Genomic DNA, 22662 nt, shown 5'->3' with positions numbered 1-22662 from the left:
ACCGATTTTACTGTATGTAATGTAGATACTGCACCTCAATTAAAAAACAAACAGGGACTTCCCTGGCAGTCCAGTGGTTAAGGCTCCGCGCTTCCACAGCAGGGGGGATGGGTTCCATCCCTGGTCTGGGTACTAAGATCCCCCAAGCCACGTGGCATGGCCAAAACAAACAAACGAACAAAAGGGGGCAAAATTCTCCCTGGTCAAGTCCTACCACCTGGGATGGTGGGGGATGGGTGTTGTCATGCCTCCTGGTCAGTGGGGTTGGGCCGCAGTGGCTGTAGACCCAGGGATGTGGCAAACTCCTCTTGGGTGTCACCCAGTCTTCATTCGCCAAGGTCCACCCCAGACACACAAGGACGGGCCTCTGGCAGCCATGTTAATAAATGAGACTGTCTTTGCACCCCACCACTGGACGGACTAGACAAGGAATGGACATCTGACCCAAGGCCCTCTCCTGGGATGTAGGCTTGTGCCCACCAGCTCGCCTTCAAGCTGATCTGAAACATGGAACTAGGGAAGCCCAGGAAGGCAGTTTTCTGACGTGCTGATGAAGACATGAAGAAAGCTGGACTGCAGAGGGGAGGAAGAATGGATTCGCCATTTGGGAAGAAGCAGCGTCAGCCGTGCCCTGACTTGCTGATGGATTTCCAGGTCCTGGTTACACATACTTGCACACACACACACACACACGCACACTCACACACACACACACACATCCTTCCCATGGCTGCTGCATTCCTGCCCCTATGGGACCTGAAACTCCCCTATAACACATTCCCTTTACATAAGCCACAGACACAGACATCGCAGTTCTGGGAAGGGGCTCACAGCTCTGGATCAAGGTCAGATGTGCGACAGCCCTGGAGTCAGCTTGGGGAGCAGACAGGGAATCCACTCAAGACTCAGATTCCCAATCAAGAGACTCAGGTTGACTTAGTTTGGGTCCTCCAGACCCCTACTCATGATCTGCACTGGGCAGAGCCCTGAGGGGGATGGAAAGGGGAGGGGCAGTTCTCCAAATAGAGAGTGAGTTTTTGTTACCAAAGAAAGGGGAAGGATTTTGGGCAAACAAGAACAATAGACACTCGTGGCTGCCTAGTTCATAGATAACCTTTCTTTCCCAAGAAGCAGGCTCAAATTATAACTGGGATGTGCAATAATTTTAGCTTTTAAATTTACATTGACCATCCAGTCTCCATTTTATTTAGGTGAGGGTAGGAAATGAGACATTCAGTGACTTTCAGGTTACCAGTCTTTAATTCAATACTCAGCCTTTAGGGTTCCCCTCACCACCCCATTCTCCAGACCAAGATTGGATTGAGTGTGGAGTGAAGCTTATGTAGCTTCAGGAATTAGGGGAAGGGGTCTTTTTGATCCTCTGGGCCCTCAATGGCTGCTGTGAAGATGTCCCTTGTCCCACCTCATCCTTCTGGTCCTGCTGAAATTTGTGCTCTGTTCTCTTAGCATGGCCCCTCCCTTCGCTGGTCAACAAACACATGAACTCTTTTTTTTCCCATATTTATAATCCTCACTCCTTGCTAGTGTTCCCTTCAAACACATCACAACCATCCTCTGAAAAAAGCTGGGGAGATGGCCCAATGTGTCATCAGTCATTACTCCAGCGCTAGGTCCAGGACGTCTGTGTTATGTCACCCCTCTTTTAGTTTGGTCACAATCACATCTCAATATTCTACAGCTCAGGGACTAAATATTAAAGTTAGCCATCACCAAAGAAGAGAGAGTTAGTCGGGTATATAAATATACACATGACACATCAAGAATGAAAATCTGGGTAGACACTAGAGTCCTTCTTTTTTTTTTTTTTTTTTTTTAATTGTTGGCTGCACTGCATGGCATGCGGAATCTTAGTTCCCCGACCAGGGATGGAACCTGTGCCCCTTGCAGTGGAAGCGTGGAGTCTTAACCACTGGACTGCCAGGGAAGTCTCTAGAGCCCTCCTTTCTTCAGGCACCACGTGGCTGTAGACAGTGCTTGTGACTTTCATCCTCCATCTCCCATCCTGTTCCTTTTGCTCTCAGCCAGCATCTCTGCTGATCAGGGTTCTTTATGCTGTACAGTGACTCAGACCTTCTAGCCCTGAGACATCTGGGCACTTGATGGGCCTGCCCCAGTGTTGGGTTACTGAAGCCTTCATTAATTTGTTTCTTCCTTCCATTATTTTTTTATACTGGACACGGCAGTAATAGGAGGCAGCCCATGCATATGTTCTACACATACCTCTCTGTTCCCTTTGTGTAACAGCACACTCTCTCCCCTGGACAGTCAGGATTTGGCACCTTACCAACATGAGTAACCCCCCTTTTAAAAAATTAAAGTATAATTGACACAGAAAATCCACCCTTTACAGCATACAGTTCCATGAGTTTTGAGAAACACATACATCATGGAACCAACACCCCAGCCAAGATACAGAACACTTCCATCACCTAAAAAAAAATTCCCTTGTATGATTTCCCTTTATAATCAACCCCACCACCAGATCCTGGCAACCACAAATCTGTTTTATTTCCCTATAGTTTTGCCTTTTCTATATGTAATATAGATGAAATCACACAGTATGTATATATTTCTCTTGGGGGTGGTGTCTCGCTTCTTTTACTTAACACCTTTGAGATTCAGGCATGCTGTTGCAGGTTTCAGTAGCTACTTACGTTTTATTGCTGAGTAGTAGTCCGTTGTCTGGGTGGAAGTCCATTGTCTGGAAGTAGCCCATTGTCATTTCCCACCTGAAAGACGTTTGGTTTATTTCTGAAAAGTTTTGGGCAATTATGGATAAAGCTGCTACACATATTCATGTACATGTTTTTGTGTGTGTGTGAACACAAGTTTTCATTTCTCTGAAACAAATACCCAGGAGCGAGACGGCTGAGTCTCATGGCAAATGTTTGTTTCCATTTCTAAGAGATGTCAAACTTTTTTCTAAAGTGGCTGAACAAATATGCATTCCCACCAGCAGCATACAAAAGTTCCAGTTGCTCCACATCCTTGCCAGTACTTGACATTGTCAGTTTTGGGGGGTTTTGTTTTTAATTGAGCCTTTCTCACTGGTGTATAATGGTATGTGTGGTTTAATTTGCATTTGCCTACTGACTAATGATGTTGAGTGTTTTTTCATGTGCTTAATTGCCATCCATATATCTTATTTGAAAGAAGTATTTGTGTGGATCTTTTGCCATCCAATCTTTAACTGGGTTGTTTGTTTTCTTATTATTGAGTTTTGAGAATTATAGATGTCATACCAGGAGCTCAGATTTGTTGATATTGTTGGGGGCCAGTAGTGACTGGCTGTATCGGCTTTGATGGAAGATTCATCCACAGTCTCCATCTGACCCACCGTGGACACATTGTTAGGGGTCTTTGAGCCAGAGCACGGTGGGATTGGAATGGGGGTGCTGAGGAAGGAGGCTGGCTAGCATTCACAGAGTGAGTCATCCTGTCCAACTGAGGTTAAAAGCCTCTGCAGTAGCAGGCCTCTGGAGTACATTCTCACTGAACCCAAATACTCTCTGGTTTTTACCCCCGTTCTGAAGGCTCCCTTTCCCCAAACTTTTACTTAACTCTCCAAACTTACTCTGTCTAAGATAATGACCATATGACTGGTCCATTATCTGCTGCCCACAGAGTGGTGTTCATCTGTACCTTAGGTCCTCTCCCCTTACAGGAGAGTTGGTATATTTCCTGAGGTGCCATAACAAATTATTACAAACCAGGTGGCTTAAAACAACAAATTTGTTCACTTATAATTGTAGGTCAGAAGTCGAAATCAAGGTGTCAGCAGGGCTGCACTCCCTACAGAGGCTCTAGGGAAGGATCCATTCCCCACCCCTTCTAGCTTCTGGTGGTTGCCAGCTTCCTTGGCTGTGGCTGCATCATTCTAGTCCCTGCCTCCATAGACATGTCGCCTTTTCTTCTTTGTCTTCTTGTCTGTGTGTCTCTTAGAAGGACATTTGTCTTTGGATTTAGGACCCCCCCCCCCAGATAATCTGGTAGGATCTCCTTATCTCAAAATCCTCAATTTAATTATATCTTCAAAGAACCCTTTTCCAAATAATGTAACATTCATAGGTTCTGGGGATTAGGATGTATTGATAGATCTTTTGGGGATAGATAGTTACAGCACTTGAAGTTCTACCTTCCATGAATATTTCCCTTCCCTGCTGTCCTCAGGGCCTTCCCATGGAGGGTGGGATGTCATGCCACAGCAATCCATCGTTACCTGGTGCCAGCATGCTATCGGAACTCTCTCTAGAGCAGGCCGAGGAAGGGGCTTCAATTCCACAGTGAGAGAAGAGGCTCAACCTCCCCCCACAGGACCCACACAGCAGGGTATCACCCGCACATAGGAAGGAGGTTAGGAGGCTGGTCAGCCAAAACCAAAAACAATGTGACAAATGTCCACTAGAGACAGGAACCACCACCCCTGCATCTTTGCAGTCATTGATAGTGACTGATTTCTACAGCTCCCATGGGGACATAATACTGTTTTTGATTTATTATTTGGAGAGTGAGAGGGAGCACCAGGGGCATTGGCTTAGCTCTTCCTAGTATATTACCCTTTAGCTCAAGGGTCAGGGGGCCAAGGTGAGGATTCTACCAGTTCCTGAGGTGATCTGGTCTAACCATTCAGGAGCATGGGATGGGTTCAAAGCCCTGCAGTTCAGTCCTTTCATACACCTGAATCTTATTTTAAGGGTCCTATGCCCTCTAGCAACAAGACTTAATGAATTCTTTGAGCCATTGCACGTAAAGGTCTTGCAATTCATCTTATTCCTTGAATCAATAATCTAGACAACTGAGCTTGTCTTGCTTGACATTATTCATTGCCTTTATAAGCAGTAACCCTACTCTGTGTTCCTGATTTCTTCATTACCTTTAAATCTGTCTGTGGCCAAAGCTACTCAGTTCCCCAGAACTTGACCCTCAGAGGGTACATGATCCCTATTGTTTGCAGCTGATAATTTGATTAGCTGTTTCTCCTCTACGTATCATGGGCTGTGGTTTTCCCAACTCCAGATGTAAACAGGAATATCAGAGCCTTTTGTCTGAAGCCTGGGCCTGAAACCCCCTTTCTGGTGCTAATATTTGGATCAGGTTAGGGCTCTTTTTTTTTTTTTTTCGGCCTCACAGCTTGCAGGATCTTAGTTCCCTGACCAGAGATTGAACCCGCACCCTTGCAGTGAAAGTGCTGAGTCCTAACCACTGGACCGCCAGGGAATTCCCCAGGTTAGGGCTCTTTGATGCCAATAGCAAAAACCTACTCTAGCTAATGAAAGCAAAAAAGAAGGAAATGGAAAGATAGTGGGTGAGTCACAGAGCTGAAGATGGAACAGAGCCACCTGTCTTGGGTGGGGCAGGAATCAAGGTGGCTCTGAAGCTCCCAGTAGCAGGAGTTTATGGATTATCTCTTGAGGATGTTGCCAAGGCCTGACTAAACAATACCTTTTTTTCCTCATGTCAATCCACCACCAATTCAGATTCCCTAGGGAGAGACTGATGGCCTAGCTTGGGTCACACACCCAGCCCTGTCTCTAGGGTCTGTGTGCCCTGTGATTGGCTATCCCACCAGAACCTCAGAAAGCAAGAGAGGCTTCTCTCAGAGGCAGGGGAAGTTCTGCTGGTCAGGCCAAACAAAGAGTGTCCATCAGCTCCTAAGAGCTTGGCCCCAGGTTAGGGCCTTTTCTGAATGCGGGAATATACAGCCCCTGCTCTGGGGAAGCTCCCAGTCTGATGGTGGAGACACAGGCCATGCCTTGATGAACTTCCAGTCTGATGGTGAAGACTGGTCACAAAACCAGAGATTTAAGAGGAAGAGGAAACATAGGTAACAGCACAAATATGTTTAAAGCAGGGTTCTTTTTAATAGTGAAAAATTGGAAACTGTCAAAATACCCTCAAAGGGGGGAATAAATCAACAATTATTACATAAAGACTAAAATCTTGATTTTGAAAAACTAGTAATGTGAGAAAAAAATTGGATGCTAAATACGTATACATTATTATCCAACTGTGTAAAGCAGTACGTCCAGGAGGAGGGAAATACACCAATATGTTAACAGAGGTAATAATAATAACAATAGTAATAGTAATAGTAATAATAATAATAAACATTTCTGAGCACTTTTATATGTGAGGCCCTGGACTAAAAATTTTACATATGTTATTTTACCTAACCGTTATGTGATAGATACTATTATCATCCCCATCTTATACATGAATGAACTGAGGCTTGGGAAATTTACATCCTTAGCTAACAAGTGGCTGACTCAAATCCAGATCTGCCTAAAGCTCCCAGTTTGGGGTTATGAGTGATTTTTATTCTTTTATGTAACTTTCTTGAATTTTTCTATATACTAATCATGTATTTACCTATAAATTCAGGAAAAATATAGATATTTTGAAAAAGAGGGGAAAGAAAGAAATATGCAGGGGGTGGGGGAGGGACGGACTGGGAGTTTGGGGTTATCAGATGCAAACTATTACATACAGAATGGATCAACAACAAGGTCCTACTGTATAGCACAGGGAACTATATTCAATGTCCTGGGATAAACCATAATGGAAAAGAATTAAAAAAAGAATGTGTATATGTGTATAACCGAGTCACTTTGCTGTATAGCAGAAATTAACACAACATTGTAAATCAACTATACTTCAATAAAAAATGAACTTAAAAAAAGAAATAGGCAACAAAAATATAAAGAAGAGGAGAAAGACATTGTATTGAACAAAAAGCATATGTTAAGGTCTGAGAAGGCTCATAAGAACTGTTCTTTACTTTGTAGCTTCTATTATCACCCTATCAGTCTGCATTGCAAATACACATATATTTACATATATGTAAATACCTCACGGTCCTTGAGAGCAGGGGCCCTGTCCTTTTTATTCTATGGTTCTTGCTGAGGGAAGATATCCTCCAACATAGGGCGTAGTACGCAGTAGGCTCTTAGTAATTGTCGATTGAATGATAGGGACGAGAAACCAGTGACCCGGAAGGCGTTGCTGGCCTCCGGGGGATTGGAGGTTCCGGGAGGATGACTAGGGAGCCGGGGAGCGGTGGGATGGGATATGGACTGCGCTCAAGAATCGGTTTTGCGGCTGGAAACCAAGCGAGAGGAATGTGACAACCGCAGCCTCACGCCTTCAATTCTTGCCTTCCCTGCTCAGGAGGGTGAAGAGGGGCCTTGATTCCCAGTGGCGGGGGTGTGCAGTGGGTAGGTCGGCCACTCTGCACCGTCCTGTGCCGAGTCCCGAGGCGCTGGCCACGGTGCTGAAAACAGTGCTATCGGAGGAGGGAGGGAGGAGGAGCCGGGCCGAGCGAAGGGGGCGGAGCTCTCTGGTGCTCTCAGCTGGCAGTGGGGGTGGGGCAGGGCGGCGCCAGCAGGCTCGAGACCCCGGCGGGTTTGAGAGGAGGTAGGAGACAGGAGACAGCCCGGCTAGAGCAAGAGGGGACACAGGCACCTGGACAAGCTTCCCCTGAAGAGGCCAAGGTCATCTTCCCTGTCCTATTAGTCCTCTTTCTTCTACCTTGGAGGGAGCCTTACCTTGTGCCCCGACCTCCGCCTTCTCCCCAAACCCGGCTGAGGGGTGACCCACTTCTGGGCCTCCATCCATCTGCAAAGCCACTTCCAGCCCGCAAGTCCCCAGCCCAGGACCCAGTGCCCTCACCATGGTGAAGTTGCTGCCTGCCCAGGAGGCAGCCAAGATCTACCATACCAACTATGTGCGGAACTCGAGGGCTGTAGGTGTGATGTGGGGCACACTCACCATCTGCTTCTCCGTGCTGGTCATGGCGCTCTTCATCCAGCCCTACTGGATCGGTGACAGCGTCAGCACACCCCAGGCAGGCTACTTTGGCCTTTTCTCCTACTGCGTGGGCAACGTGCTGTCGTCTGAGCTTATCTGCAAGGGTGGCCCGCTGGACTTCTCCTCCATCCCCTCTAGAGCCTTCAAGACTGCCATGTTCTTTGTGGCCTTGGCCATGTTCCTCATCATTGGCTCCATCATCTGCTTCAGCCTGTTCTTTGTCTGCAACACGGCCACTGTCTACAAGATCTGCGCATGGATGCAGCTGGCTGCGGGTGAGCAGGGATAGCAGGAGGGATGGCGGGAGGGCAGGCAGGGGCCCACCATCCCACCTTCTGTGGAGTCTCTGAGCCTCCTACCCAGCTGTCCTCCTTTATAGAGCAGCCATACTCAATACTCTGCAGATGCCTTGGAAGAGTAATTAGAGAGTCTTAGGCTGGCTGAGACCAAAAAGACCTTAGAGATCAAATTGTTCAACCTCCTCTTCTTTTAGATGAGGAACTGAGGTCAAGAGAGGGGAAATGATTTGCCCAGGAGCAAGTCACTAATGGTAGAGTGAAGGTCTTTGTTCCCTAATTATAAGATTCCACACTTGATGCAGCAAGTGTGAGCATTTGAGGCAGCAAGTGGAAGTGATATTTTGTGATGGGGGAGGGGAATAGGGTCTTTTAGAACTATGTGGGGTAGGTGGCTACTGGTGGTGCTCAGAGGCAAGGCCTTCCCTGTCCCCCTTTTCCTGCTCCTGGCCCCAGGCAGGCCACTGGGTCCTTGGGCCAGCTGGTCCTGCTCTCCTCTAGAGCCCAGGAAGGGATGCCTAAGACCTTGTCCTGCAGCCCTTGGTCCCTCCCCTCTCCAAGGACCACACACAGACTGTCCATACTAGGGAAATGTCCAGGAGCCTTGTTAGGGACTGCAGGCTAGAGTGAAATCATCTTGACATCATTGGTTAGAATGAGAAGCAGTGTTAACAGGGAGAAGGGAATAGGGATCAGAATCCCATACAACCAAACATGTAGACTCAAGACTGTCAGAGTTGGAGGGGACCCTAGAGAGCTATAGCATCCTCCCCCCAACTATAGAGGAGGAATCTGGGACTGAGAGAGAAGATAAGACTTAGCCAAGGCTGCAGCAGATCATCTGGCAACAAAGGAAATAGAATAAAGGCAGTGAGTCCCAAGAACTAGCTGTATTCCAAAGACATTTTTTATTGAGGCACACATTTACATAAATGTAATGATTTGTAAAGTACCTTCACATGTATCATCTGGAGGAGCCTCATCATGACACAGTGAGGGGGGTTTTCCTCCTGTTTTACAGACGAGGCTCTTAGCCGGTAACTTGTCTTTTAGCACACAGGTAGTGAGGGACAGAACCTTCGACTCTGAATCTTGTACTCAGGCTACTTACCTGGTTCCAGAGCTGCCTCCCCAATCCCCCTGCCTTCTCCCTCTCTCTGTACTCCCTCTATATGATGAGGGAGAGGCTGGGGCAGGGATGAGGCTAAGTCTCAGTGGACAGTGGGGAGGAAGAAGGGAGAATGAAGATTTAGCAGTTCTGTGACAAAGAGGAGTAGAATGGACCCTGGCACGCTTGCCAGCTGGTCCTCCATATCAGAGCTATGGGATGCTGGAAACACAACCCTTCCTCTCTCATTCTCTCCACTGTCCCACTCCCCCAACCTCCTGCAACAGGTGCCATTTGCTGAACAGGCAGTGCTGGGAGGGCCTGGGTAGGGGAGGGGTCACCAGGCCACTTGAGTCAGACCCTGTCTGGGTCATGGAGCTGAAGACACCGATAGCAGAGGTGGCCAGGTGCCATCCCATGAAACATTTATGTTGGGGGAGAGAGCAAAGGTGGTGTCATGTTCCATTCTTCCGTGCTGGGGAAGGGAAGATGAGCCAAAGGGAGGGATGAGGAGGAGGTGTGCCCCACAGCCAGCCGCTGGGAGATTCCTCCATTTGAAGAGACCTAAACCAGTTATCTTAACCTTGCCAAGAAGCCTGGGGCCAGGGAAGGGAGCAGGAGAGGGGAAAGAGGACTGATGAATGGGGCAGTGTGGGGCTGTAGCTTAACAAAGTTAACTGAGCTTCTGGATGCCAGGTGTAGGCAGAATGTGGTCCCAGATCCTAAAAACACAGGTAGGGCAATTTGCTTGTCTGAGTTCTATTAAACTCATCTGTAGAAGGTAGCGACAGTACCCCCATCACAGGGTTCTTGCGAGGATGGGATGTTATAATGCGTGTAAAACACCTTGCACGGTGCCTGACACATGGTAGGTGCTCAGTAAACACGAAAAACACAAAACAACTTTATCAGTCAGGATGGATGGGGTGATGCCACAGTAACAGACAACTCCCAAATCTTAGTGGCTTATGACCAAGGTTTATTTCTTGATAATGGTACACGCTCACTGAGGATCAGTGGAGGGCTCTGCTCTCACTGTGCTCTTCCAGAGCCCAGACTGATGGAGCATCAGCTGTCATCTGGCTGTCATCATTGCGAAGGGAAAGGGAGCTCTGGAAAGTCTCCATCAGCAGTTAAATGCTCTGGCCTGGAAAAGCACGCGGCATTTCTGCTCACATTTTATTAGCTGAAGGAATTTTTAAGAACTTGCCGAACTTCAAGGGAGAGAGGCGAGGAAGTATAATCCTACTATGTACCTGAAATACTTGTAAACAGCTCTAATGACAGCCACATCCATCGAGGTTGCTTCCATCTGACTTCAATGCCAATAATAATAGCAACAACTAACATTAATTGGCCACTTACCATGTACCAGACACTGCAGTAAGCACTTTCTATACATGATCACGGTCCTCATAACCCTGTTCCGAGTCACGTATTATTATCCTTATTTTCCAGATGAGAGACTGGAAGTCAGAAGGGGTAAGTAAACTTGCCTGAGAATACCCTGCTGGCCTCTATGTAGAGCCCTGAGACACCACGACGGGGTGGACCCCCACTGTGCCCAGGTAGATGGGTGGGGTGCTCCTAGAGGGCTGTGGTACCCATAGTAACAACCTGTTTCCAAGTCGGAGGCCCTGGGCTCTTTTCTGAACCCCTGTAGGGAGGTGCTATAGAAGGAGAAGGGGGCCATGCCAGGTACCAGAGGACTTGTCACACACCAAGTGGGGAAGAGCACAGGTTTTACCAAAGAGCTCTGGGAGGGTCCCCCTCCTCCATCCTAAGGATCTTCCTGCTTGTCACTAAGTCTGAAATGTCACCACTAAATACATTCAGCTCTTTGGAGAGATGTCAGTCTGGGAGCCTGGGGGAATTAACTTTGAAGTCAAGAAAGTCAGGAGCCATGATTGCAGGTCTTGGCTCTGCCATCGCTAAATGACTGGGCAACTCACTTGGTTTCTCTGAGACCTCAGTCTTTTAATCTGAAGATGGGATATTAATACATGGCCTACTTCACAGAACTGTGGTAAGGATCAAGAGAAAAATGGTACATGAAGTATTCTGTAATCTATAAGTATGTAAATGAGCTCCTCTTAGAAAAAAACAAGGACGGTTGATACATTTAGGTGGGGAGGTGGGATCCTTGATCTTTACACTTTGTTCTGCTTTGTTTGATCTGCTAACTTTCCTTGCAAGAACAAGCGGAGCCCCAGGTTGGTGACTTTGGGTCCTGCAAGGTGCTTCTCCATGGGGCTCCCAGGTACGGCACAGCTTTGGGACTAAAGAGACTCCAGGCCTGTGAAAGGAGGGCCAGGGGTGGGAAAGCGGCACAGACAAGGGAAGCAAGGCACCCCCTGCCTGCCTGGTGGTTGTCCTTGGGTTGCCCCAGTCACATCCCAGGAATATGTACCTGTCTGGGCAGCTAAGTTGGGGTGGAAATTTGGTGGGAGGGTGTGGGAGTAGTGGAGGGAAGGCGGGGAAGATGAAATTTTGGGCTGTCAATGCTAAATCAATGAAAGCACAGTGTGGCATACTAGCTAACACTCAGGAAATGCCAACTATGTGTCAGGCAACCTTCTGAGCACTTTTCCAATATTAACTCATTGTAACCTTGCTGCAATCCAAAAGGTAGATACTATTATTATTCCCATTTTACAGATGAGGAAACTGAGGCAAGAAAACTTAAGTAGCTTGCTCTGAGTCACACAGCTAGTTAGTGAAGAGCTGGGCTTGAGATCCAGGCAGCCTTCCCTAGTGTTTCCAGCTTTTCCTGTTGAGAGAATCACCAGAAGAGTGCTTTTAAAGACAGGGATTCCTGAACCCAACCCTGACCTGGGAATCAGCATTTTAAACACATTCAGGGAAGTGTGGACAACTGCACTGTTCTGTAGTGGGTAATAGTGTGGAGACCTGTTTGCTTGAATGGAAGGTTCATGAAGGAAGCAGCCAGAGATGGGGCTGGAAAACTTCCTGTATTCATTCAATCTAAGATACCTGAGTTGTAGGACACACCATTATTCTATGTGCTGTAAAAAGGAAAAATACTTCTAATCAAATTATAGCCTAAAGCTTTGTTATTACACTTATTTCAGAGATGTTGGAGTATGAACAAATGTATATCTTAGGAGTGATGAGTTCTCTGGGCTGGGACCAGATTTTGGGAGGACTTTGAAGCCAGGCGCCTCGCCAAGTCCAAAGTGAGGGGCACAGCTGAGGGCCTGGTGCTGTGGCAGAACCTCCCTGGGCTGAGGAGCTCTTCTCTCCACCTCCACCCCTGACCACTGGCCCCCAGGGGCAAGTAGCTTTAGCTCTTGGAGCCTCAGTTTTCTCCCCCGTGTTCTACAAGAAGGATGGCAGGAGCTGCCCCTTGTGCCTCTCAAGGCTGTTAATAAGAGAAGAAGGGAGGTGACACGATGACAGCAGTGCAAGGTGGGAGGCAGCAGGCGAGCACACCCAGCTTGATACCATCTGTACCCCTCCTGCCCCCTCAGCCACAGGCCTGATGATTGGCTGCCTGGTCTACCCAGATGGCTGGGACTCAAGTGAGGTACGGCGCATGTGTGGGGAGCAGACCGGCAAATACACACTGGGCCACTGCACCATCCGCTGGGCCTTCATGCTGGCCATCCTCAGCATTGGAGACGCCCTCATCCTCTCCTTCCTGGCCTTTGTGCTGGGCTACCGCCAGGATAAGCTGCTGCCTGACGACTATAAGGCTGATGGAAAAGGTAATTCTCTCTACCCCAGGGAGGTGAGGCTTCCTCTCTGCCAGGTGCCTGAGGTTTGGCCACTGGCCAAGGGTGGGGACACCAAGACCAATCAAACACAGCCCTTGTCGCAGAGGCCAAGGGCCAGTGGAGGGTTGCAGGCTGGCATGTGATAAGGCATTGACAGACCTACGTGGCAGAGGCTGTCTGTGATAGAAGAGTGTCCCCCTGTCCCCCTGCACTCTCAGGGCCTACAGGGGAGAGAGCCCTGGTCCAGCTTGGGGAGCTAGGTGTGGCCTCCCATAGGTGGCACTGAGGCTGGGTCTTGAAATAACAGGGGAGTTTGCTAGGTGGAGAGAGGAACAACAGGGGAGCAAAGGGGATGAGTTGTTGGGGAAGGAGGAAAGGCAGGTTAGGGCAGAGATGTGACAGCTCCTGGATTGCAGATTGTGGGCGCCTAGCCCCCTTGGGTTAGAGTAGCCTGGGGGTTCTCCGTATATCCATTTCCTGATCTGAGCCTCTTTCCCCTCATTAGAGGGTAGGAGGCAGGTTTTTCCTCATTTGTAAAAAACACCTACTTCACAAGATTGTACTCAGGAACAAGATAAGGATGTTTGCTCTTGTCGCTTCTATTGAAGATTGTACCGGAGGTTACAGCCAGGAAAATTAGTCAAGAAAAAGAAATAAAAGACATCTACTTTGGAGAAGAAGAAGAAAAACTATCTCTATTAGCAGATGACATGATTTTGTATATGGAAAATCCTAAATAAGCCACTAAAAAACTATTAAAGCTAATATACAACTTCAGCAAGGCTGCAGAATATAAGAACAATATACAAAAATGTATTTGTATACACTAACAATGAACAATCTGAAAATGACATTAAAAAAATTTCATTTACAATAGCAACAAAAAGAATAAAATACTTAGGAATAAATTTAACAAAAAAGTAAATGAAATGTACATGAAAATTAAAAAAACATTGTTTAAAGAAAAGGCCTAAGTAAATGGAAACATCCATGTTCATGGATCAGAAGACTTAATATTGCTGACATGGCAATACTCCCCAAACTGAGCTACAGATTTAATGCAATTTCTATCAGAATCCCAGCTGGATTTTTGATTTTAGGATCAGCTTGTCAGTTGGAAATGCAAGACACCCAGAATAGCCAAAACAATCTTGAAGAAGAACAAAGTTGGAGGACACACATGTCCTGATTTCAAAACTTATTAGAAAGATACAATAATCAAGACGGTGTGGTACTGACATACGGGTAGACATACAGATCAATGAAATAAAATAGAGAGTCCAGAAATCAAACCAAACATCTACAACCAACTGATTTTCAGCAAGGGTGCCCAAGACCATTCAATGGGGAAAAGAATAGTCTTTTCAATAAATGGTGCTGGGACAACCAGATATCTACATGCAAAAGAATGAAGTTGGGCCACCTACCACACATCATATACAAAAATTAACTCAAAATGGATCAAAGACCTAAATGTAAGATATAAAATTATAAAACTCTTAGAAGAGACCTTGGATTAGGCAATGATTTCTTAGATTTGACACCTAATACACAAGTACCAAAGAAAAAAATAAACTAGATTTCATCAAAATTGAAAACTTTGTGCTTCGAAGTACACCATCATGAAAGTGATAAGACAACCCATAGATTGGGAGAAAATATTTGCAAGTCATAATAATAATTCTAGTATCCAGAGTATATTAAGAACTCCTACAACTCAACAATAATAAAAAATAACCCAATTTTTTAAATGGGCAAAGGATTTTTTTTAAAAAAGTATACAGTTTTAATTAATTAATTAATTTATTTGGCTGCGCCAGGTCTTCGTTGCAGTGCACGGGATCTTCGTTGCCGTGTAAGGATTTTAGTTGTAGCATGCGGGCTCTTAGTTGCGGCATGCGGGATCTAGTTCCCTGACCAGGGATCCAACCTGGGCCCCCTGCATTGGGAGCGTGGAGTATTAACCACTGGACTACCGGGGAAGTCCCAAATGGGCAAAGGATTTGAATAGACTTTTCTTCAAAGAAGATATACAAATGGCCAAAAAGCACATGAAAAGACACTCAACATCATTAGTCATTATGAAAATGCAAATCAAAACCACAATGAGATATCACTTCACATCCACTAGGATGGCTGTAACAAAAAAGATGAACAATAACGAGTACTGATGAGCATGTGGAGAAATTGGAATCCTTGTACATTGCTATAGAAAATGTAAAATTGTGCAGTTGCTGTGGAAAACAGAATGGCAGTTCTTCAAATGATTAAACACAGAGTTACCATGTGACCCAGCAATTCCACTCCTAGGTTTATACACAAGAAAATTGAAAACATATGTTCACACAAAAACTTGTACACATGTTCATAGTAGCATAACAGTCATGCATCTAATGACTGAATGAACATAATGTGTATATCCATACAATAAGTTATTATTCAGCCATAAAAAGGAATGAAGTACTGTTAATTGCTACAGTGTGGAAGGAAACATTGAAGCCAGATACAAAAGACCAGATACTGTATGACCCCATTTATATGAAATGTTCAGAACTGGCAAATCCACAGAGACAGAAAGTAAATTTTAGTATTTCCCCTGGGCTGGGAAGAGGGGGGAATTGGGAGTGATCGCTAAAGTTCACAGGGTTTTTTTGGGGTGATGAAAATGTTCTAGAAGCAGATAGTAGTGATGGTTGCACAATGTAGTGAATACACTAAAAACCACCAAGTTGTATACTTTACATGAGTAAATTTTATGTTAGTAAATTATACCTCAATAAAAAAAATAAAAGATTGTGCTGAAGATTAGATAGTGTATATAAAGCACCAACAATACCTGCATATTTTAGGTGATGAATAAATGTTAGCTCTCTCCACCTTCTGTCTTTCCAGTATCTCCACTCTTTATATCATCCATCTGCCCAACCAATAATAGGACCTGTGCTCCAGCTGCCCACCGACACCTTTAGGTCCAGGGGGTACAGTGAGGGAGGAAGTCTACATTTGGACCTTAAGTCTAGTAAGGGAGACAATCATGCAAGATGGAATCACAAGCTGATAAACATTATGAACAAAAAGTGCAAGCTTTCTTGAGAGTGAATAAGAGGAATCTGAACTAGTTTGGAGAGGGAATAGTGTGCAGGGAATTATCCTGAAAACAAGGCTTGGTTGTAAACACATACTGTTCTCTTTTTTTTTATCGCAGAGGAAGTCTGAAGCAACAGGAGTGTTGGTGCGTAATTTGATTGGAGGGTGGTCTGTGTTCCTTTGGAAGTGCTGTGGGCTCGCAGAATGACTCATGAGGCTAGGCTGTAGGGCCTAGGGAGAGAGGGGGTAGGGGGGTGGGGGTGGGGTGGGAGGGGGCAGGAGCTGGATGGCATCTGAGACCTTCACTGAGGGGCAAACAGGAACCCTTTAGTTTTACTTGTGTCTTGAGAAGTGGTAAAAGCACAGGGAGAGAAGAAATAATTTAAAACAGGCGGGTGGTTTCATAAACTCATCTTTTTGTGGAGCCTGGCAAACAAGAACGGACTGTTTTTAGAAGTCATTATTGTCATTTGGACCCTTATTTTCAGAAAGAAGTTTAAGTGATTTTAAGAGACATAGTGGAAAACCTAATAAAATAGAAAATAAAAGTCATAGAGAAGAAAACAAATATTACAGAAAGCTAGGCTAATAGAATTAGTGTATTGAGTATTAAATTTAGCTCCCTGCTCCCTGATAGCTGAAGCAAAAAACGAATTTAACCAATTTTAATGTCTGGTTGAAAACGAAACACATGTTAATTTCCTTATTGTCATTTCAGTTTCTAAAATGTGATTTAACAAGGACATGAAGGAACACCTTTAAAAAGAAGGAAAGGGTGGGGGAGGAGGGAGGGATGGAGGAAGGAAGAGAAGGAATAGCCCACAACAGTATCACCTCCCTGATAGCTGTCATTTATTGAGGACTTACAGCAGGCCAGGCACTTCGTGTGGGTCACAGGGATTATCTCCATTTAAACTATTTTATTGATAATTTTTGCTAAGAACCTTCCCATCCTTGACCACACAGACATACTTTTTTGAATAATGATAAATTAGCATCGCCCTCCCCCCGCACACACACACTTACGATTCTTAAACGTTAATGTGCATAGCTCACCTGGGGATCTTGTTAAAATTCAGACTGATTCAGTTGCAGTGGTGCCAAGTACTGCATTTCTAACCAGCTCCCCAGTGATACACTGCTGGGGAGGGGTCACACTTCGAGTAGTAAATGATTAGAGTATAAACGTTTTCTCGTGTTTTTGCCATGTTCCTTACTGAAGTTTTTGAAAGCCACAAACTCCACAGCACTGGTGTACCATTTCATTGCTAAACGAGACCTTAGTTAGGCATTTAGCACTGCTATCATAGATAACTTTTTGCTCCTGTTGATAAATTCTGGAGTGGAATTACTGAATCAAAGCTAACTACAGCTGTCTGCTTTTTTCTTTTTCTTGCACTACATTTATGTACATCTTAAAAGACATTTATGAGTTTTTACTTGAGGGACATTGATACTATCTTATATACTACTAGTGAGGAAGTTTGCATGTCTGGAGTAACTGAATCAAAATGTGAGCATACATGGGGAAGTTTTGTGTTTTTATTGGCTTAAAAAATGTGAAATTCTATAATCTTGCAATCTTTTTTTTTTTTTAATACCACAGGTCATCTATTTCCCTGACAATGGAAAATGAGGGAATCAAATTCTTCAGAAACAGAAACTTGTTCCTTCCATGCTTCCCTGTATCTGCTGCTCTAGGCCTGAAACGCTGAAGCCTTTCATTATAGGATGACAATCTCCTGAGACAAGACCTCTTACTGTATCCGGAAAACTCCAGCGAGGAAGAACTGCAGTGACCACATCCAAGATGTTCAGAGACATGTGTTTAACTCTCCTGACTGGGGACCCACTTTCTCTTCCTATCCTTTCACACCAGCAAATTGCTTTACCCTCTTGAGGCCTCTCGGTAAAATGAGAGCAGGATGAGTCTATGTCTAGGGGCCTCCCAGGTGAGTCCCTGACAGTCTAATTCACTGAGGATACTTGTTTGAAAGCACCCAGAAATTGACACCCAGCTCTAAGAGGGCGATGAAGAAGAGGTGGCTTTAAGCATGCTGGATCATTTCAGGTTGAGGTTTAGGGGGTCCTTTGCTTTTTTCTTTTCAGGTTTGTTTTCTTATTGATGCTCAGAGATGGGTAAGGAATGGAGAGGTCACCGGAACCTGAATCCATCAGGATTGGGTGACCTTAGGATCTAAAAACTTTCGAGACTAAATTCTTTTTTCCCTTTGGAACCAAAAATCACATTTTTTCAGTGTCCACACTGACCCAGTCAGAATGGGCTACCAGTTTTGGAAAGTTGTTACTTGTGGCCAAGTAATTTGTTAAGAGTAATAGATGAACTCTCCTGTAAAAAAAACAAAAAAAACAACTTTGGATTTGGTACATTAAATGGTGAATCTTTTACCAGTCTCTAGAGGGGAACTCAATTTAGGTAATACCTCATTGTAGGCAAATGCCAAGACAAAGATTAGATTCTTTAGGCTGTTCCCTGCCCTGAGGATGGTATGTATTGCAATAGAAACAGGGTTTTGTCGATTATCTGCAGTGAATGATCCAGGAAGAACAGGTGCTTTTTTCTGGTCTTTTGTCTGTTTCCTCAGTAAAGAGAAAACGTGGGTGCTGTTTTCTCACAGGTAGAAAGTGGGTAAATGTCGAACAAAACCGTAATGGATCTTGTTTCTTGATCAACCAGCAGTGACACGGAAAACAGGCTTCTTATTCTGGGCTGCAGGGATTATTCAGAGTGCACTGGTTTAAAAGATGCTTTTTAACCAGTGCACTCTGACAACCTGCCCAGTGAGTGCAGTGTTTCTTCTCCAGTTTGGATAGGCTAGGTATGAGTATCCCAGCATTGTTCCAGATAGGCTAGGTATGAGTATCCCAGCATTGTCCCATTTGTTGATGACAGGGACTATTAGAATGGGATTTAAGAACGATCACTTTCATGTTTTCTTGTGCTGATAAAATTATTTCATTGTCAGGCATCTACTTTATGCAAGCTTTTAAATTTTATTTATTTTTTATTTTTATTTTTGGTTGCGCGGCTTGTGGGCTCTTAGTTCCCTGACCAGGGACCAAACCTGGGCCGATGGCAGTAAAAGAGGTCTTAACCACTGGACCGCCAGGGAATTCCCTATGCAAGCTTGATGAATGGATGAGTGACAGAATTTGGCCAATTCTGTAGCTTTGTGACTTTTCTAGATAGATTTGTTCAGTTATTTCTCGTAATTTTACTTTTTATAAAAGGCAAAAGAAAAATTTCTAAAAGCCTCCCTAACTTCAAAATATTTCTGAAATGGCAACCACGGTGGTCCACAGAAGCTTCTGGGGGGCCTAAGGTGCATATGCCAATAGCCTACACCTTGCTCTCAAGAACAGTGAGTTTCACCAAAGCAGGAGTGGATGTTTACTAATGACCAGTGCTGGGGACGATCTGAAATCTGTTTGAGTCACATGACTCAGCGTTTCACCTTCTGCTTTATCTTCAAGGAAACTCAGAATTCAACCTCTCCAATAAAGTAATGATTTTGGCTGACACTTAATAACTGCTTATCAGCCCTTTTCAAGTGGCTTTACCTTTAAATTCTTAAAGATGCCTCAAATATCATCTTTGAAAGTATACAGAAAAATTAATAAAACCAGCACTCCTCTAAACCAAGTTGAGTTACTCTACTCCTTCCTCTGCCTTGGGCTGCAGCACAGGAATGGTTGTGATGCCCAAGCTTTACCAGTGACTAGCACTGAGCAGGTCAAGAGAGGTAAGAAGGCCTTATCATTTACATCCGAAATGTGAACCAGAAGGGTGTCTTTCCTAAATGCTTTCATTATCTTACATCTCTGTATTAGTTACCTGTTGCTGCATAACAAATTACCCCTCAACTCAGTGGCTTAAAACATTTCAGTTTCTGTGGGTTAGGAATCAGCAAGGCTTAGCTAGGTGTCTCTGCCTCAAGGCTTCTCACAGGGCTGCAATTAAGGTGTTGGATCTGCTTCCAAGCTCAGTGGTTGTCTGCAGGACTCAACTTCTCACAGGTTGTTGGGCCGAAGGCCCTGAGTTCCTTGCTGGCTGAGGGCCTCTCCAAAGGGCTATTCACCTGGCAACTTCCTTCCCCAGAGCAAGTCTTCCAAGACAGAGCAAGAGCAGGTGCACAGACAGAAGCACCCTTTGTAACCGAATCTAAGTGACATCCTGCTACTTTTGCCTTAATCTGATTGTTAGAACGGTCACAAAGTCCAGCCCACGTTACAGGTGAGGGAATTGCACAAGTGTGTGAATACCAGGAGGTGAGAATCATTGGAGTATTTTAAAAAGTTGTTTCTCATAGTTATTCATAATTAATTTTCTGCTGAAATGGGCATTTACTAGAATGCTTTACTGGAACAAAGATTGGATTCTAGTAACCTTACATGTTGATGGATACATGTTTGTTTTGTAATAAATTGCTGAAGATGAAGGGCCCTAACCCTCAAACTCATCCCACTTTTGCTATCTAACCTCAAGGATTTATAGTAGGGTCCACTAATTTCCAACACTGACCATACTTTCCTCTATATTTAGTAAATCCAAAGCAACCAATGAAATGTCTTAAGGGCACAACTTCTATGAACATAGCTCAACTTGCAGGCAGCTGATACACTGATAACACAATCCAGTTCTGCCAAATAGAGGGCAAGGCTTGTTATTGTATTATAATGGGCAACAACTAGATATGAATTCAGGACAAAAGAGAAGATTATGATAAAAAATTGAACTGGGGAGGATATAAAATCAGATTGATCATCTATGTATTGAAAACCCTCATCCCTTTACAAGGAATGGTACAGTCAGTAACAGAGTAGGTACTAATGTAAACTTGCTTACTTAGTTAAAACTTCTAAACACAAAATGATCTCAAATTGTTTTTTTTTTTTTTAACTGAGATATTTCTGATATCATAAGGACTTGGTGTGGATTAATATTTGCACAAGGACTTAAAAGACAAATGCTTATCACTTTAGTTTTAAAATTCCATCTTTTAAAAACAAGACTTCAGTGACATAAAAACAAACTTTCTCCTCAGTAGGTCTCAAGGTTCATATATTGTAAGTTTACATATCTTTTCATATTGATTTGAAGACTGAGAAAGAGCTGTAAATTATCAATGCTTTGCTAACTCCAACTGCACCAAATTGGTGGGCAAAACACAAAGGACTATTGAAACTTCCCTGGTGTCATAAGACCTTATTTACAGAGCAAATCTAAGTTTAAATTCTATTATCAATAAATCATCAATTTTTTGTGATACTCTAAGAGCAAATCACTTTCCTTACAAGGCCAAACTAGAAGACTCTTACAGGCGTCAAAAATAAAAGAATGAGCAGTAATGAAGTCAATTTGTAACCTGGGCCTGCTCTGGAGCAGCTAAATGGTCTCCCTGTGGACACTCAGGGCTGTAACTCCACCTCAGTTTGACAGTTCTTTTGAGATAGCTACAAGCTCCCTTAGAACTTAAGTTTTCCAAAACCCTGAGTTCAAGGTCCATACATTTAACACAAAGCTTAGAGGGACTGCCTAAGTTCATCAGTCTGATGAACATACTGGTTTGATGAATTCCAATTTAATTTTTTTTGGTTGTTTTTTAAACACGTTACATTCTAGTCAACACTACAGTATGAACACACTATGTATGTCTTAAGCATGGCTCAATTAAAACAAACAAAAAAAACCAGTTTATGTAGTTCAGGGCTGGAGGACTTTTTATGAATAACATTAAAAATACCATAAATAGGGACTTCCCTGGGGGCGCAGTGGTTGAGAGTTCGCCTGCCAATGCAGGGGACACGGGTTCAATCCCTGGTCCAGGAAGATCCCACATGCCACGGAGCAACTCAGCCTGTGTGCCACAACTACTGAGCCTGTGCTCCAGAGCCCGCCACAACTACTGAGCCCGTGTGCCACAACTACTGAAGCCCACGCGCCCTAGAGCCCACACACAACTACTTAAGCCCACAGGCTCTAGGGCCCACGTGCCACAACTACTGAGCCCGCGCACCTAGAGCCCGTGCTCCGCAACGAGAAGCCACCGCAATGAGAAGCCTGTACACGGTAACTAGAGAAAAGCCTGTGTGCAGCAACAAAGGCCCAACGCAGCCAAAAAATTCCACAAATAAAAATGAAAGGCAAATTAAAAACTGGAAAATGTGATGGAAAAATGACAAAAATGTTACCAAATCATCAAATAGGGAAGCATGCCAAAAGAAAGCTGGGTAATTGTAGGCTAATAACCAAAAACTACAAATGGCCAATAAAACCCATGAAACAAGCTTCTGACTTCACTAGTCACCTAATATGCAAATTAAAACAAGATATTCCCCTTTTGGGGCAATCAAACTGGCTATTAGGAATAAAATGAGTGAGATTACAATAGGCCCATTCAAACACTGTTGGTCATAGCAAAACAGTCCAACTGTTCTCCATGTAAGTTGGGGAACATTTATTAAAAGCCTTAAAAACATGCTTACTCTCTGCCCCAGCCATTCCATTTCTAAGAATTTATACTGAGGGGTGAATGAGACAAGTATATGAAAACCTATGTATAATAATGGTCATCAGTCCACTGCC

General features: G+C 44.4%; 1 protein-coding gene and 1 long non-coding RNA gene across 4 annotated transcripts; one reads left to right on the top strand and one right to left on the bottom strand.

The window, feature by feature from the left end:
• Positions 1 to 2540: 2540 nt before the first annotated feature.
• Positions 2541 to 7316, bottom strand: LOC309637700. Its single transcript, XR_014250765.1, has 2 exons — positions 6870 to 7316; positions 2541 to 2750 (listed from the first exon to the last, which is right to left on the bottom strand). It is a non-coding gene; the product is annotated as an uncharacterized lncRNA (long non-coding RNA).
• A 93-nt stretch (positions 7317 to 7409) lies between these two features.
• Positions 7410 to 22185, top strand: LHFPL5 (LHFPL tetraspan subfamily member 5). Of its 3 annotated transcripts, XR_014250730.1 has the most exons (5): positions 7410 to 8102; positions 12723 to 12959; positions 16174 to 16200; positions 17662 to 18895; positions 18931 to 22185. XR_014250730.1 is itself a non-coding variant. In XM_082412685.1 (4 exons), exons 1-3 carry the CDS (start codon positions 7691 to 7693, stop codon positions 16182 to 16184), a joined length of 660 nt encoding a protein of 219 aa, XP_082268811.1. In that variant the 5' UTR covers positions 7410 to 7690; the 3' UTR covers positions 16185 to 16200; positions 17662 to 22185. The 3 variants fall into 3 exon arrangements, 2 of the variants coding, with proteins under 2 accessions (XP_082268811.1, XP_082268810.1); XM_082412685.1 differs by having other exon boundaries at positions 17662 to 22185; XM_082412684.1 differs by lacking the exons at positions 16174 to 16200; positions 17662 to 18895; positions 18931 to 22185 and having other exon boundaries at positions 12723 to 14609.
• The last annotated feature ends 477 nt before the right edge of the window (positions 22186 to 22662 follow it).

The sequence above is a fragment of the Balaenoptera physalus genome (assembly GCF_965194825.1).
Source record: "Balaenoptera physalus genome assembly, chromosome: 11".
Lineage (NCBI taxonomy): Eukaryota > Metazoa > Chordata > Mammalia > Artiodactyla > Balaenopteridae > Balaenoptera > Balaenoptera physalus.
The sequence above is the reverse complement of the archived record's forward strand: the minus strand, read 5'-3'. Positions and strand labels throughout refer to the sequence as shown.